The sequence below is a fragment of the Amyelois transitella genome, chromosome 6 (assembly GCF_032362555.1).
Source record: "Amyelois transitella isolate CPQ chromosome 6, ilAmyTran1.1, whole genome shotgun sequence".
Classification (NCBI taxonomy): Eukaryota; Metazoa; Arthropoda; class Insecta; order Lepidoptera; family Pyralidae; genus Amyelois; species Amyelois transitella.
The window spans coordinates 10,610,370-10,629,456 of record NC_083509.1 but is presented as its reverse complement, the minus strand read 5'-3'; the positions used below and the strand labels follow the sequence as shown (position 1 = coordinate 10,629,456).

Genomic DNA, 19,087 nt, shown 5'->3' with positions numbered 1-19,087 from the left:
GCGCTAGCCTTAGAAATACTCGTTCGAATTGAAAACATCTTTTTGTGTTGTATGGACCATTTGTCGAGGAAGGCTTTAGGCTGTATAACATCACGCTGCAACTTTAAGGAGCGAAGAAATAATGGAAAATGTGAAAAAAATAACGGGGAAAATTATTCATTCTTGAGGACTTCACCGATGCCCAAAATAACTATTCCATGCGGACGAAGTCGCGGGCACAGCTAGTTATTTATATAGAACTTTTGCGAATTCATTGGTCGATCATATTTATAAATTGTATCTCTTCTATTCATGATATTGCATTCAACGTTCAGACGTCACTATACGATTAGAAACCACAATACTTCTTACTCGAACTTGGGAAGTGAAAGATATATAGATAGTTCCTGAAATTCTGACGGGAACGAATATGAAGACGATTTTACGTATGCGAAGAATATAAGAAAAACTTTATTCCTTTTTAAAATGTGAACTTTAAATTTTTTCAAGACTGTTGGCACTGGGATATAGATGTGACTATATGTATGTATGTAAGTTATTCCTTTTAAATACTTAAGTGAATTGTCGATTGTGCCATCTCTTGTAAGCTACATGTTGTAATAAAGATAAAATGTAATGAAGACAAAAACAGCGTTAACTATGTTTACTTCATTTACTTACTACGAATATTCGTTAATGAATTCATGAATTACTAATATTCATATATGAGTTCGTAAATTACGAAAATAATAATTTGACGGCCGCTGTGGCACAGCGGTAGTGCGCTTGTCTGTGTCACCGGAGGTCCCGGGTTCGAATCCCGGCCAGGGCATGACGAGAACCGAACTTTCTCTGATTGGCCTGGGTCTTGGATGTTTATTTATATAAGTATTTATTATAAAATATAGTATCGTTGAGTAAGTATCTCGTAACACAAGTTTCGAACTTACTTCGAGGCTAACTCAATCTGTGTAATTTGTCCCGTATGTATTTATTTATTTATACTACCAAATTAATTTACGAATATCAGAACAAGTTAATACTTCAGTAAATAGGCTTGCTTGATACATACATACATAAAATCACGCCTCTTTCCCGGAGGGGTAGGCAGAGACTACCTCTTTCCACTTGCCACGATCTCTGCATATTTCCTTCGCTTCATCCACATTCATAACTCTCTTCATGATAATAAGCTTGCTTGATATAATTTTAAAAGCGGCTTACCACTGTACCTTAAGTCTAACACGCCACCGATTTCCTCGAGATGGCTTCAATTGAAAGATAATGGCCGGTCAATTGGTTTCCAATACCACTAATGCGGTTGTAACGGGTGCCAATAGTGAGGGCTTAACTCCAATAAAGCCTAGATCAATTATAGTCATTTGATAGAAAATAGACTTAGTTACAGTAAAATTATGTGATGATGAGGATTATTAAATATGTTTTTTCTATTTTATTTGAAATTGAGAGTAAGGAGATTTGAGGAAGGGTTTTGGCAAATTTTTGGTGGAATCTGAGCGTAATATTTTTGGTCATGTCTTATTTAAACAAGAGTTTCCTTTTGTCGGTAGAGTTAAGTGGAGTAACCCTTATTCTCATATTACCTCACAATAAAATTTTTCATGCTATGGTCACCGTTATTATGACCGCTAAAGTAATATTTGACATAAATTATGCACAAAAGCAATTGATATTATATTAAATACCAGATAATAATTATTAGCAAGTTATCGTATATAATGTAGATAAAAATATAATTCCAAATTTACCGGGGAAAAAATTAAAACAACTGAACCATAAAACAAAAACATTAAAGTACATTTCCCGTTGAAATTCACGAGCTGAAATTTTTACAACGATTATTTAGCATCTCGGCTGACAGCGTCTAAGCCGGTAACATATACTGTGGGATTAAATACACTCACTATTCTCTACATAGTGAGCTACCTCTAAGCAAGGATTAAGGTTTAGTTGTATATTTGAGCAGTATCTTTAGACACGTACATGTACACACCCCTTTGGGTTAATCGCACTTCTTGGCATAAAATAGTATTATTATTAATTTAGACAAAAAGAGAACAACGTTTTCCTTTATTATATTATACATACATACATACATATGGTCACGTCTATATCCCTTGAGGGTTAGACGGAGCCAACAGTCTTGAAAAGATTAAATGGCCACGTTCAGCGATTTAGCTTAATGATAGAATTGAGATATTTGACTACAAATACAAATTGACTCTTAGATCTCGGATGAAAAGCTGTATTTTCATGAAATTTCATCAAAATCCATTCAGCGATATATTCGTGAAAGAGTAACAGACCGACTTTTGCACATATATGAATTTAATTTACTTAAACTTTAAATCATATCGTATTATATATTTAACTATGTTAATAAATCATTAAATACGGCTTTGATAGTCTAAACGTAACTTTACGGCAATGCTCACTTATGATTGATTATAAATCGATTCAAATAACGTGTCACAATTTTCAATGACAATTTTTATGCCTTCGAAAACAGACTACAAATTATAATTTATAAAAAAATACTTGATGATGGACGTGGAATAACACTATCATTAAATACATAATCACACGACGAGAAGTGTAGCAGGTAAATTGAATTTTAATTGCTATCGGCTGTACAAATGTCGGCATAATAGCAGTAAATTGATCAATTTCGATGTATTTTTGTACAATGACGATTCCAATTTCTAGTTTCAGTTCAGTAAACTTTCCTTGCGTGAGGTATGATCAGAATTATTTTATTCATATTATTTCATCAAATAATCGAGATAAAATGTACATTTTTGGAATAATATAGTTAATTATTTCTGTGTAATATAACAAATGTCCTTTGTGAAATGATATATTTTGAACTACTTTTAAATTAAATATACACAACCAAAATCAGTGTAAAACCATTCTGAATTAATACCTAAAATAATATTTGTACTTGTATGTTTAAACTATCGTTATTATAAAAAACCACTGTTTAAGTTTTTTGGAATGTTGCAATTTTAAAAGAAGGTTACTTTCTTTTAAAGGTAATTTTGTTCTTGAAAGAAATACCGATACAATCGGCTAAATATATAGCCTCAGTTCCAACTAGCTTTTACAAAGACACCTGAGTAAACTCCAAAGAGCTTTAAAACACGGTTCACCACAACTACGGCAGTATTGAATACGGAAACATCTATTACTGAAAGTACGAATTTAGTAGCAGAGGCGCTAAAATGAATTAATTTATTCGTGTGGGATTTCACAACTTCAATGTTAAAGAAAACAAGCTTTTTTAACTCAAACAAAAGAAAAGAAACACTAGTTAACAAGTGGAATCAAAAGCACTTAAGATATTTGACACTAGAAATAAGATATATTAATAGATAATTTTTTTAAAGTAGTATAGATAGCTTTTTTTAAGAGCATAAGAATGTAAAAATATTCAATAATATCTTCTTTAATAAATGTAAATCTAACTATGTAGAAAATAGTCTTACTCATGTATGACTATTAGACAATGTATGTATTTTGTTAATTTTTAACATAAAATCAATGAAAACATTATTTGGACACACTAACTTACAGACACATAAATAAAACAGAAAATATTGATTAATGATAATACCTACAATGTTCGTTGTAAATTTAGATGAAATTACCATTTTGTCTGAATAGACTTAATTTACGAAACTCAGGTTATTTAGTATTCAAGTCTTTGGCGTCGAAAATTACAGAAATCCGATTAACAGCGAAGTTTTCTTAATTCTCTCACCCTGTACTAATACCAGTAATTATACCGAGCGATCGCTCCAAAGCGTTTAACAGAACCCTTCACAATTAAAAGGACTCCATTTTCCAATACCACATTTATTATCAACTGAAGTTGTTAGAAATTAAAGTTGAAAGTTGTTTGCAGATAAACCGCTGTGTCGGAGTAGGGAAATAAGAATGATTGGAGCGGCGCTGCAGGAGCCCTCTAGCGTGGTTTGTGAAGTAGATGCCTTTCCTCCACCAGATACGTTCGAATGGACACTTAACAACTCGGCCGGTTCGATTAAAGTTGATCCCGTAAGTAATAGCATTCACTGTATTATTTCTTTTTCTTTTGATGAGTTCATTTAGTGTTTTCTTACTATGTTTCTTCAATTGAGTACTTGTATGTAAATGTGAAGTAACACATTTAATTGTCATAATATATCGTGATTTTGTGATGTTATATATAACATTTTATACTTTATCAAGAATTTTCGATAAATACGATTTGAATTCGAAATAAATGAGATTCTATGAAAGACACAGTCTTGATGTCTGATGATGCGCACTATAATAACTTACTTTTTCATCAAATTGACATAACAAAATTAATATAACACGTAAACTCAACCAATTAAAACTGCAATAATAAGATAACCTTAAGACTACCTACTTCACAATTCACCCAACAACTTAAAATTAATAACAAAACCAATTGCAGGTACGTTTCACCGTCAACGCCAAAGAGGGGAAATCTGTTCTGACGTACACACCCGTCTCAGACGTCGATTATGGGACGTTGTCTTGTCGGGCCACAAATCTGGCGGGACAGCAGACCGCACCATGCGTATACACATTACTGCCTGCTACCAGACCAGATCCGCCTTCAAATTGCACAGTGTACAATCTTACTGATGACTCGTTGGATCTGATTTGCTTAGCAGGTAAGTCTTATAAGGATACAAATTTTGCAATTTTGAAGTTACGATATTTTAATAATCATTCTTATTCAATTTTAAATTTATTTTGAATGCATACATTTTATTCATTGAATAATCCTCAGAACTAATAGCGGAACGTGGCCATTCGGTCTTTTCAAGATTGTTGGCTCTGTCTACCCCGCAAGGGACATAGACGTGACCATATGTATGCATGTATGTATGTATTCTCAGAACCAAATGCAAAAAACTAGTATTAGTACTAGTACTCAAAAGAAAATACAGTTAGATTTGCAATACTGCCACTGATACTATCGTTAACGTAACATTTTTCTATTTTTTTAGTTCTCTAAATCCCAAGATCATTATGACTTATTTTGCATAAAAAACAGTAACAATAGGAAATAATTCTGCGTAGTACTGTTGATTAATGATATAATTCATTGGTTATACTGTTGGACACAGGATTAGGCAATACAGTGAAGATAATACTAAAAGCAATTCTATAATACTACGTTCTAATGTTCATTATCACTATTGTCGACAGTTTTATACCCATCCTCAAAATAGGTATATAATATTCATCGAACATACAAATTTGTATCAGCCATTCAATATTAACCCCTAGTTTCATCAATTCTAGATAGTTGTATGAATCTATATTGATTGGTATTATCGTGTCAGAGCAGCAAACGGGATCCCCCAGGGAGCGCTATTGGGCCCGATCGCCGACGCAATTGTCACTTTGAATTATACTAAACGCCAAACTGTAATTCAAACTGGTTTTGATTTAAATGTCATTAATATTAAATGTTTACCCAAATAACAATAATATTCAATTAGAATGGGTAATGTTTTAGTAAATGCTCCTGTCTAATATAATTTTAACACAAAGAAAATTATTATACTGATCATGCATAGTTATGCATATGCTAATAAGTTTATAAGAGGGCTTATTCCAATGCCCTTGCTATTATTCAATTAAACTTATACTATATACCTATAATATTATTGACATGATATCACAATTTATTAGTTTAGTCTTGTTTCATTATATGAAATCTTCTTAAACCTTATTTTCTAGTAAATAATTTTCTAAATAACCTTAATAAAGCTTATTAAATAAGTACTAACCTAATTGATTCTTAAATTTAATGGTGTGAAACGTATACTTAAATTCTCAATTAACAATCCATTATAGGCATTAGAAGTGAATTGCAGATTAATTAATCAAATAAATTTCCCTGCAAGTTCAAGATTCTAAATTAACCGTAAAGTTCGCTCGCACGTAATGAGATTTTGACTAAGTATTCTAAGAATATTTAATTTAATTAGTGCAGGATGATATTGGATGGTAAACAAAATAAAACATAAAGAGCAAATACTGATATCTTTAGACTGAAGTTTAACAAATTTTGCAGAAAGAATTATTTGTACGTTTGTAAGATTTTTTTTAATCAGTTCCTTACTTTTGCAGTAATTACAATAAAATAAATCAGAAAAATCTATAATTAAAAAATCTCTTCTAAAATTCTATTTTTCATTTTACTTCGTACTAGAAAAACGTAAATTGGAACCGCGAGTGGAAAAACCTAGAACCTTGATCAAATTTTAACATAAAGCGTCTATCCTAGATCATGTCATAATTTTTCTATTTGTTTTAGGATACGAAGGAGGTCTACAAAGTGTATATATAGTGGAAGTTTGGGGGAGCGAAGGGCTCGTTGTGAATGCCAGTAATGGCGCCGCGTTTTGGAACCTTCGAAGATTGGGCGCTAAGCGGCATTTGAAACTGGTAGTCTACGCAGCCAACGCTAGAGGAAGATCTGAACACATATCTTTTACTGTGGAAACATCACCTAGATTGTCACCTAGGACTGGTTAGTAGCTCTTTTTATCTTGAAATAAGTTCATACATACATACATACATACATAAAATCACGCCTCTTTCCCGGAGGGGTAGGCAGAGACTACCTCTTTCCACTTGCCACGATCTCTGCATACTTCTTTCGCTTCGTCCACATTCATAACTCTCTTCATACAAGCTCGGCGGTTTCGGGTACTTTTGACCTGACCCTTTACCAGGACGTCCTTAATTTGATCAAGATACGTTCGTCTAGGTCTTCCCACTCCGACCTTTCCCTCCACACTCTCCTTGTATATCTGCTTAGTCAACCTGCTTTCATTCATCCTCTCCACATGACCGAACCATCTTAACATACCCTTTTCTATTCCTGTAACTACATCTTCTTTCACATCACAACATTCCCTTATCACGCTGTTCCTTATCCTGTCACTCAATTTCACACCCATCATACTCCTTAACGCTCTCATTTCCACTGCATTTATTCTGCTTTCATGCTTCTTTTGCCATACCCAACTTTCACTCCCATACATTAATGTCGGGACCAACACGCCCCTGTGCACAGCCAGTCGAGCCTTTAAAATAAGTTCCTAATATAAAAACCTTTATTATCAATTTTTTTGTAAAAATTGTTGAAAATAAAGGATGACCAAATAAATTAGAATTTCACACTGGAGAAAAGTCTTGCTCTTATTGGCAAGTTAAGCATTTTTTTCTGTTTCTTTATCTCTTTTCATACATGTAAAAAGGTCATGCAATGGGCTAGTGCCTGTCACAATTAGAATCTCAATTCGATTTTCAGTCTTGAGAGATTGTTGTTGTTCTACCCCGTGAGGGATAAACACGTGCGTGATGTGATCACTTTTTAATTAAAGGTTAAATATGCACGTGAATTATTTTTTTCAAACTTTTCCGTCTCATCTTTCTCTCGGGCGTCATCATCATCATCTATCAGTACATATTTGTTATCTCTAAACTCTTTATCCAGTGTTGACTTATTTCATCAATATATCAATCGTTTATCACATTTGTCTCTTTACAGAAGCACAAGAGGCATGGGAAGTGAACTGGGCGATCGGGGGCGTACTAGGAGCCGCTTTTACAGTAGCATTCATACTGTGTCTAGCCCTTATCGCTACAAGAATACGACACAGGGCCAGGGATTACGAAGGTAGATCAACATCTTTCAAATTAACTTATAGTGTAAATGTATTTTCATTCATATTATGTAGAAATACGTTTTTAAGGAGGGCGTGAACTGGTTTGCTCTGTATACCTTAAATTTTGATCAGTTAATGTCCTTTATAAACTTAGAAAGTAAGAAAGAAAAAGAAATTGCTAAATAAGAAATATTTAATAAATTTTTTAAGATTGATTGTAATGCTTATTTGTGACAAATTATAATGATTTTGATAGTGTTAATTGGTGATAAAATACTTAATTGATATATCTATCAGAATCATGTGAATAACTAAACTTTAATAAAGTAGATCTATTTACAAAAGGAGAAGAATGGTATGCATATTATTTTTTCCAAAAACAACATAACTTTGTTTTACATTGACCATTTGTGTAACATTAACATATAAATTAAAATTCTGTTTTAATAAAATGTTGTTTCGGGGTTGGAATTCGACGAAATTCCGCCAACCTAAATATTTATTTACAAGTAATTTTAGAAACGTAAATCCAAAGCTCGCTTTAACTCATTAACTGACTGGCCTGGGTCTTTTTCTTCTTTAATTACATGCAATTAAATTTCACAGTAACAATACCGTCGAGTAAGAATCAAAAAACAACTTTGCCGAAACGGATTTCACCCCACGGGCCCGATGAGAGGAATCCGGACTTAATACCCTTAAGTAAAGGTAAATATTTTAAATGATTTTAATTCTATTATTACAGGTATTCAAATGTTTTTTTTTTATTTACATTAACTTTGCTTATGCCTTCACCCAGTATAATTTATCATACTATTGACATTAGACATGATTCTGTATTCATCCCATTTCATTGTATGTAAACCATTTTTATATCTTTGTTTTAAAAAGAGAATCGTCATTATAACAAATGTGTTTTTCCACGAAATACCAGTGAGAAGCATAAAGAAATGGTGATTGAATTTTTCATCAACGCACAGTCAGAGGTAATCATCCGATTTCTCTGAAATTCAGCATACAAATATGAATAAAAATGTAGGCAATTCAAAGAATTCTCAGAAACTTCCACAGGAGCGGAGCTTCTTAGTAATAAATACTTACTCGTACCATGTTAACTGGCAGATTTGCTTACCCCAGTTGAAAAAATATTTATTTTAAGGAATACTGGCAACTTGAAAATTATGCTTTAAAACAAGGAAATAAGGCAAAATATCATTTACAGGTCACCGCTTATAATAAATAAATATCTTTAACAGAAAAATAAATATCTGCAATCTCTCAATCTTTATTTTGAATTAGTTTTCTTAAGTAAATTTTAAAAATATGTATTAAAATGCTGAAGTATTCTTGGATCTGTCTTTGCCATAAGAAAGATATCAAAAGAAAAGTATTTCTGCAAAATTGGACAATTGATACGTCTAAATTCTGTGAAATCTTAATGCGAAATGAATTAAAAATACTTTGTTTTCTTAGAACTGTATTCTTTTTAAAATCTTTTTACAAAAGATTTATTTTATCATCAACATGAGTAAAATAACTCTTTCTTTTAAATGAAAATTGACAGAATCCAGCTTTTAGCTACCGATTTCTCGAAAATGTCTACTGTTTATATTCTCTGCGAAGGCTGATGTATTCTGTCTAAAAATATGGCCACCTCGTCCCAATTTGTGAAGTAATTGAGTCATCAATAAACTTCCATTAATTTGATGGGAACTTCGCTGATAAAAATTGACAAAGTGAGTCGATGTGAGTATAGAATAACAAAGATATCACGTGTATATTTATATGACATGTATTTAATGATGTTTTTATGACACGTTTCCAATATGTAATTCTGAGAAACGATGACTGCGTGAGAAGTAAATAAAATTTCCATTTAAATTCTTACTATATCTTCAATGTAAGTGTCTTGTTTTGAAGAAAAAAAGCAATAGTTGCTATTTCGAATTGTTCCCGAAAAGTTAAAACTAGTTATTTCGAAATGATTGCTTATATTATAGATGCTTGTTTGTTAATATGCGTTCCATGCCTTGAGATATTTAATAAAATTAAAAACACTTATTTTAATAAAATTTTGTATTTTATTGAAATAATACATTTTTATATTTTAATAAAATACTTTATTGTAACAAAAATATAAAAAGTCCACACAATTGTTATCGGTGTGTAAAATGAGATAATACAAATCAATAAAATACATATAAATGTAATTAAACTTTATTACAACTTTAAAAGTCAATGTTTTCGATCTGATCCACACCTGCAAAATAGCAGTAGGATATATAAGAATCAAATTAAGATATTTTACAAAAAATCGTTGTCACCAAAATACATTACGCACGATAATAATACCAAGTCTTTTAAAGAAACGTTAATATTAAGATATTCTTAATAATAATACTATTAGTAATATAGAGATATACTTGAACGTTTAAATATATCTATATATACATACATACATATGATCACGTCTCTATCCCTTACGGGGTAGACAGATCCTGTTGGCTCTGTTTAGTCAAATAGTGACGGGTTGCTAGCCCATCGCCTAAAAGAAGAATCCCAAATTTATAAGCCTATCCCTTAGTCGCCTTTTACGACATCCGTGGGAACGAGATGGAGTGGTCCTATTCTTGTTTTTATTGGTGCCGGGAACCACACGGCACTATTACTATATATAGTACACGTTATATGTAGTTAACGTTGAGTATAACAGTTATAACAATAGTTGGATCTTCTTGCATACCTCGCACATGAGATTAGCAGCAGATGTTACGCTGGCTGGAGTAATGGCAACTTAAAACTTCCAATTCCCTGTTTTGCAACGCGATGAGACTTGCTTCGTCCTACTTGCAAACTTTTGTTATTAACTGGCAACTATGTTTTGCTCCATTTTTCGGTGATCTTAACCTGGTAGTGTAATTTGTTGAACTATTGAATAAGAATAAGAAAATAATTAAAAGTAATGCCCTTTTAATTATTCTCTTTTCTATTTAATGCCCAGGTACACAAATAGATAAAATATTGTACATTTAGGAAACAAATCATTTTTTACTAGCCTTTACTACACTAGAGTGGCATAAGCGTAAGCGGTTTATGATACTGAATCAAATTATCACTTGATAATAAACAATCAAGTTAATTTTCGAAAAAAAAATTGACTTGTGAGTTTCAATGCTAATGTAGAAGTGAAAGAAGAATCCAGGGACCATGGCTATAAGAAAGATTATTCAGCCTACCTCTCTGGGAACAGGCGTAATTTTATGTATTAACAAAGATTTTTAAATTTAAATTTGTCAATAGAAAAAGAACTTGGCGCAAAGTACTATATGAAGAAATGAAAATTCATAGTTATTTTACCTGCCTATAAAAACCTCAAAGGTAATTTACGCTTAAGATAAAATAAAATCAACATTCCGAAATCAGAAGCCTCCCTGTTAATTATTTCTTTAAAAATAACTTAATGCCTTTGACTTACCTTTGCCGGTATTTTATGATTTCGTGGGTAAAATTATACCTCTAATTATCTTTATAGCTTTAATGGCTTTAAACGGTCTCCGTGGCGCAGCGGTAGTGCGCTTGCGGTCCCGGGTTCGAATCCTGGCCTCCTCTAATTGGCCTAGATTTTGGACATGTGTGATTGGACATGAATAAATAAGTAATAATTTTAAAAATATACGAAACACAATATCGTCGATTTAGTATCTCATAACACAAGTCTCGAACTGACATCATGGCTAACTCAATTTGTGTAATTTGTGCCTATACGGGACATTATTATTTGAGCTTTGATTTTTTCATAACAAAAGCTTTATAATAAAAAAGCACTTATTTTTTCTCCTTTTATCATTGAATACTGACTTTTTTTAATGTGTAAAACTCGAATGTGCTAATGACAACAAAGTACATGACGGGCTTGAATGACTTTGTCCGAAAAGAGAGCGAATCACAAACGCAATTGTCACACAAACGTTTAAAACTAAATTTTTTTTGATCACAAACCTGTATTAAATATTCCAGCAGAAAATAATAAACAGTATTTCGCAGAACATAACAAAACAATTTTGAATCAGCGTTCATAATTTACATAGGAACGAAATAAGCAACAGACCAAGAACTGAATAAGCAATTGCATAAAAAGGTTTCGCGAAACTTCGTTAGGCAAACCGGTTAGTGTTAGTGCACTGAATTACAAATTAAAAATTAACAGATAGAAAACAATTGGATTGAATAGTCTAATTAGCTACTCTTGTTTTTAACTGAACACCACTAGATGTTTCCTAAAAGGAAGTTTAAGATATTTATGATGTGTTTTTTTTTCTGACATCAGCCAGAACTAAGCATTATGATAAAAAAATCTATAGTTTTAAATAAACTTGACACTCGTTGTATAAAAGGTGAAGAATAAATTAAAACAATATTGGCACGATAAAAATTGATGATGATATAAAAGGAGAAAGTAGTAGAAATAAATATTGTGGCAACTTCAGAAATAACAAGGTTTTAAAGTCAAAGATAGAATTGCACATACATACATACATACATATGATCACGTATATATCCCTTGCGGGGTAGACAGAGCCAACAGTCTTGAAAAGACTGAATGGCCACGTTCAGCTATTTGGCTTAATGATAGAACCGAGATTCAAATAGTGACAGGTTGCTAGCCCATCGCCTAAAAGAGGAATCCTAAGTTTATAAGCCTATCCCTTAGTCGCCTTTTACGACATCCATGGGAAAGAGATGGAGTGGTCCTATTCTTTTTTGTAATAGTGCCGGGAACCACACGGCGGATAGAAGAAATAAAAATATTGCCAACAATAATTTATACAAATTATGTTATATTTTAAAAGAAGGTTAAAAAAAATCTCCGAATAGCCCAAGCAACTAAAAATAAACGCAATATATTCATCTGTAACCTTCATAATTTTAGCATTGGACTAATTATTCAGGGTTGTCGATGCAAACAAATAAACGAGAAAATAAACAGTGGGCTCCGCTGACTTGGACCGCTAATCTTCTTAGCTCGAGCTAAAACATTTTGATTGCAAGCCAAAGTCTTCAACGGCTTTCGTAATGCTAATTCACTAGAACATCACGGTCTACCCTCCGGGAAACTTTTAAATCTTTAATTTTTTCCACTTTCTGAAGTAATCTTCTTTGCTCTTAGCTTGTGGTTTCAAATTGCCAGCGAGCTACTGCGTCTTGCATAGAAATTTATAGTTTAAATTAAATTATATTAAAAAAGTGGTTTCCGGCACCATTAGAAAAGAGAATAGGACCACTTCATCTTTTTCCCATGGATGTCGTAAAATGCGACTAAGGGATAGGCTTAGGCTACAGGCTAGCAACCGTACACTATTTGAATCTCAATTCTATCATTAAGCCTAACAGCTGAATGTGGCCAATCCAGTCTTTTAAGACTGTTGTCTCTGTCTACCCCGCAAGGAGTATAGACGTGTTTGTATGTGTAATAAAAAAATATCTTAACACAATAATGTTTTTATGCAAATGCTTTAAATAAATACTAATGAAAGATAATTTTTAGAGTGAAGTGAATAATCATTTGTTTAATGAGTACAAAATCTTGAATAAGCAGAATTAGAAGGTAAAAAAAAAATCTGTTAGCATACCGAAACACTAAATATTTTTTGCAGTAACGTTAGAAACTTGATTGATATGATTGTAAGGCAGTATTATATTTCTTTAGTTATAGTCAAAGCAAATATGAAAACAGTTCACAAACATTTGTTTCATTCTCTATTTTCTTACTGCGTTCGGGTCATTTTTATCACTTGTTGATTTTATCACAATTAAATGAAAGCATGTCTTGTGTAACGTCAAAGTAAATATAAACCTACGTATGTTTGACCAACCAGTTAATAGTTGCTCTTTCGTCTAGTTCAAATAGAAAATCACTTTATTTATAGAATGGTTGTCTACCGATAAATCTGACCTCACACGGCTTACCATGGAAAAGGGAATTAGTTTTCTGTAAGTATAGGTCTATTGGAATAGGAGAATTGAATTGTACCATGTGGTTCCCAGCACCAATCCAAAAAAGTAATTGGACCACTAATCTCTATCCCATGGATGTCGTAAAAGGCGACTAAGGGAATTATCAACTTAATATCCTTTTTTTTAGGCGATTAGCTAGCAACCTTTCGCTTTCTGAACCTCAATTTTATCATTAAGCCAAATAGCTAAACGTGGCCTATCAGTCTTTCCGGGACTTTTGGCTTTGTATACCCCGCAAGGGTTATAGACGTGACTGTGTGTATTTATGGAATAGGAGAAGTGGTCTTGTTAAAGTGAAATTAATTCATGATTCTAGAAGTCACCATCAGTAGTTGTAGCAACCGGAGGAATCCTCCTTAGAGACCATTAGTTTTTAATTAAGATATATCTGCAAATTAAAATACTTTTTAGGAGTTTAATTTCACAGTCAGATAATTTTAAACGTGAATAGTGAGCTCAACTCATTCCTATAGCAACGGCTAAGCACCACCAAACAAATGGTTTCAAACTCATTGATTAACTAAATTAAATTTTGAGAGGCAACTGCTTTTTCTGTAACGTAAAAGCAGCTGCCTCTCTAAATTTAATTTTGTCTCTTATAGTCAGTCTCTTATAATTTAAATAGGTACACTTTGGAATTATTACGTTGATTAAATTAATGAAATGCTTTTGCTCAGGCATCGTGGACTGCCAGCCCGAGCCGCCGAAATACTCAGCCATCTCAGCTAGCGAGCCCAAGAGCTCGAATAGCGTACATAGCTTGCCTCGCACTCAATCGCCGAGCACGCCCAACACGCCGAACACGCCGCACGCTCAGTACACTGATAACCAGGTTCGCATATATACTAATACTGCTTTAATTAATGCACCAATCAAAGTAATAGTAGGCAATAAAAATGCCGATTGCATCATCACCTCTGAAGAGAAGCCCAGGGTAAGCCGTTTGATCACAATCTCTCGTCTGAATTTTGCAAGCTTTGAGGGGAACTTGACCCATACATCTCGAAGCTCATATCGGATCATGGTCAAAACTGCATTAGATGAATGTGCTTATTTCATTAGTCGCTTTTTTCGACATACTATTCTAAAGTGTCTGAAACAACAAGGCACACAAAGCTAGCCTGAGAGCTCGAACAGCGTACATAGCTTGCCTCGCACTCAATTGCCGAGCATGCCCAACACGCCGTACATGCCACACGCTCAATACACTGATAACCAGGTTCACGAATGTACTAATATTGCTTTCATTAATGCGCCAATCATTGAAATGAGATTATTATAAGATTTCATCACACAGTTTTTATGTGCAGTTCTAAGCTGCCAAATATCATTAGATATCACATTCACCAGTAATAATCACATTTATAGTCTCATATTACTCCGGATTCTTTAAAGTCATTGCATGATTTTTTTATATTACACAAGCTTTCGTCTACGTTGATTCTTTTTGGTAATAAAAATTCTATTAAGTTATTTAGGCGTGAAAGCGTAACAGACAGAGTTACTTACGCATTTATAATATTAGGAGGGATTGACATTTAATTTTTTTATCGTTATTACAATGTTAAAATCGTACCTACAAACTTGATTGTATCAACTACACGGTGCGATTGTTTTTTGTTATCAGCCTTAGTTTTAACTCCAGTCTCTAATACGCTTTTAATTTTATTGAATAACTTTAATATATATCGGAATATATACGATTCCATTATTTTCATTTCTATGAGTAGCACTGATATATTTATTTTTTTCATGCCATTTTTCAGGGAACCACCCTGAATAAATTCTCGTATGTTTATACGGTTCTTGTTTACTCAGCCACGTACTTCACCATTATTTCATCCAATCGATCACGCGTATCTTTCCGCCTGGATTCCCTTAAAATATGTATTAATATTACGATAGACGAGCTTTTTTTTAACGGTAAAATATTGCGCAGTCATTTAATTTGTTTATGAGGATTATTAGTTTTTTTATGCCTATTTCTTTCATTAATTATTGCTACTTTGGGGTCACAGCTTTTAGTCGGAATACATAGTGTATTCTCAATAAGTTACTTATACCCATACTCATCAGGTAAAACTTTTTTTACCAATTCAAAAAAGCAATCACTTTTTATTTTTTATGAAAAGTTTCATATTAATCCGGTACCATATTCTACTTAGAAATCTAAAAGATTTTCAAGATCGAAAATCTTAAAACAAAAAATTTAAGTTTCGCATTCAAATACAGTTTTCGAACAAACATAGATAATAATTATGTAGATTTGGAAAACTTGAACCAATTATGGACTTTACAAAGTATCATTATAAGTACTCTACATTTCAGAAAAGGACCACTCTAAACTAACAATACAAAATGGCAACTAAGTATATAAATTATCTAGATTGAACAACCAAGTCCTAACTTAGTAATATACCTAGCTAACCTGCTCATGGCTCATGTACACGACGTCTCACAAGCGATTTATCATTTAAGCTAACTTGAATTAACTCGGTATTCACACGCGCCACTTGGCAAGAGTTATTCTCTCGCAAACCTAACACAGAGAGTAGAAATACGTGTAGACCAAGCGTTGTTGACTGTAAAGATTTTCTGATGTGTTGTTTCGCGTCTTTTTTAAGCAATTATTTAACTGTCATACTTATATTATTCTGACTACTCTAACATATAAAATCTACTTAACGGATTAGGTTGAACCTTTTCAGATTAGTTTTAACGAGTACTCAAAAATTGACAAATTGTAAAAGAAAGGCTGCAGTCATTTATTAATAATATTTACAAGAAGGAAAAACAAAGAAGAAGAAGAAAAAATGACAAAATAATAGCTTTGATTGACTGTGTCACTTTTTTCAGTCAATAACTATGGTATAGACTACATAATCACAAAAACTATTCTTATTAGATATTCTTATGATCTCTATCGACAGACTTTGACACACTATTTATTATGTACAGACTTGCCCACCTGCCGGAGGAGTCTCTGTTTGAATATCTACTCTAGACCGACACATAGCCCCTTATTAGTTGCTTCAGGCATACAACTAATCTTCTAGGTAATGAGATCAATTATACCTCAGCTGTGCTACTTGAATTCAAGTCATTAAATCTAAATTAATGAGGTTCTTAAGGTCATGAATTTTTTGAAACGAATACTTAGAACACATTGTAACACACACATTTAAATTATACATTAGTAAAAAACAAATTAAATATGTTTGTACTTTCATTGCAGAAATCATATTAAACGCAAGATAAAATTTCATTGCTTTTCACCTTATAATTAAATGAGTGAATAATTAATTGTCATTTTAAAATTAAGTAAAATGTAAAGAACATAATTAAAATATTTTTCTTTTCGTATGCTTGATTTTTAACGTGTTATGGTGTTATGTAGTCCGATGTAAAGTTTTCTATAAATATAGTTCCTCCATAGAAGCGTATGTGTAACTTTACTATGCCGTGCCGACACTATGCATTTTTGAGTATGATGACCCTCGTTTAATTCCAAAAGCAGCCTCTTGGAGGACTTAAGAGGCTATTTAATAATAAGGTTTGCATTTTACAGCTTGAGTTACAAAAATGATAATTATATTTGGACAGAGTCAACGAATTTTTTTTTTTGTACATTTATTGTCGGCTGATAAACTTGGGATTCTTCTTGTGGTGGTGATGGGCTAGCAGCCTGTTACTATTTGAATCTCAATTCCATTATAAAGTCATACAGCTACGTGGCCTTTCGGTTGGCTTTGTCTAACCCGCAAAGGATATCGACGTGATAATTTTGTAGTTATGTATATTGTAGCTTGGTCAGAACTTTCACATGAACATTTTTAGTTTTATCAATAAGTTGAAATTGTTTTGTTTTGTTTTGGTAAATATCGTGCACTTAAATAATTAATGGGAATGATTTTAACTCATTTTAAGAAATTTTGGTTAGAAAAGAACTAATAATAATACAAGAACTTAGTATATTCGATAATAAGTTAGAATGACATCATTATGTGATATCTTGCATCTGATTTTGAAAGTGAATCAATTTTTTTATTGATAATTATTTCATCTGTCTGTTTTTGTTCGCTTACAGGTTCTCTCAAAAGGCATTATATGTATGTGAAATAATGTTTAAAATATGCATACTCATTAATTTTGTTCGCTATGAATACTTGCCCTTTACATCATCCTCGTTAAAACTGCCGCCCACCGAAAGTGTGAAAACAATTTTCAAATTTAATAATATGGTATTAAGATACTAACGTTCCTATACAGATAGCAATTTAATTAATTGACTTTATAATAAGTAGTGTAACACAAAGCTTTAGGCGATTTGAATTGAAATAGAACTCTTCAGAATATTAATTTTGAAGTCTTATAATTTTCCTAATTTTATATGCCCCTACACAAATAACGGTTAGAATCTGACGCCACAGTTTAGTATATCTCGATACCTATTACTTGTACAATAGACATTTAAAATTCTATATAACAACATCTTTATTGACTTAATAAATCGATATCAATAATATACATTCATATAATCACGTCTACATCCCCTTCAGGGCAGATAGAGCCAACAGCATGAAAAGACTGAATGGCTACGTTCAGCTGTATGGCCTAAGATGGTATTGAGATTCAAATAGTATAAGGTTGCTAGCCTAACGCCTACAAAAAATCCCAAGTTTATTAGCCTTCACCTTAATCGCCTTTTATGACTTTAATAGGATCTATTAGTCCTTTCTTCTCAAGTGCCGGAACCCACACGGCCGAAATGAAAAAACCAATTTATTTCATTCGAATATTTATTTACAGAGTGATTCTGGTCGCAGTGGTGTCAACGGTGTCGTGAGATCGCACAGGGAGGTAGTAACCACGAGAACTCCACTACTAGCAGCGCATCAAGAGAGCTGTGTTTAATGTAAATAATATTTAAATTAGGCCGTTCTTATTTCAAACTTATAGTAATATTATCTGTTACCAATTTAGTTTTTTTTTATCCAGCCAATATTATCTTAAATTTTGACTTTAGATAACTTACACTACTTTATATTTTTTAAGGTTACATACAGTTTATAAGTGAAGCCAAAAGTATTGATGCGTAGTTTAGTTATGTTTTATTTAAATAAGAATAGTGCATTTATTTTTGTTTAGAATTTATATCCTTCCCACATAAATATGTGAAATATGTTAGTTATTCTAATCAATTTCGTCATTCATATTTTCAGACGATTGGTCGAAAAATGGTGTTTCAATTTTAAAATAAACAAATTTTATAATAACGTAAGTCCACTAGACATTTATTAAGGGATGTTAGGAAAATTTGAGACAATGACTGATAATGATCAAATTGTAAATACTTATGGATATTC

The 19,087-nt window shown here is 32.4% G+C and overlaps 1 protein-coding gene across 1 annotated transcript in view; it reads left to right on the top strand.

Moving 5' to 3' along the window:
- The window catches only part of LOC106138255 (nephrin), a 108,607-nt gene extending 89,864 nt beyond the window's left edge, over positions 1–18,743 (top strand). Inside the window, exons 11-17 of the mRNA XM_060944769.1 lie at positions 3,908–4,059; positions 4,466–4,688; positions 6,347–6,562; positions 7,589–7,717; positions 8,313–8,414; positions 14,399–14,553; positions 18,531–18,743. Of these exons, the coding sequence (XP_060800752.1) occupies positions 3,908–4,059; positions 4,466–4,688; positions 6,347–6,562; positions 7,589–7,717; positions 8,313–8,414; positions 14,399–14,553; positions 18,531–18,635 (1,082 nt within the window). The 3' untranslated portion in view covers positions 18,636–18,743. The remainder of the gene's footprint in view (positions 1–3,907; positions 4,060–4,465; positions 4,689–6,346; positions 6,563–7,588; positions 7,718–8,312; positions 8,415–14,398; positions 14,554–18,530) is intronic.
- Positions 18,744–19,087: the final 344 nt, after the last annotated feature.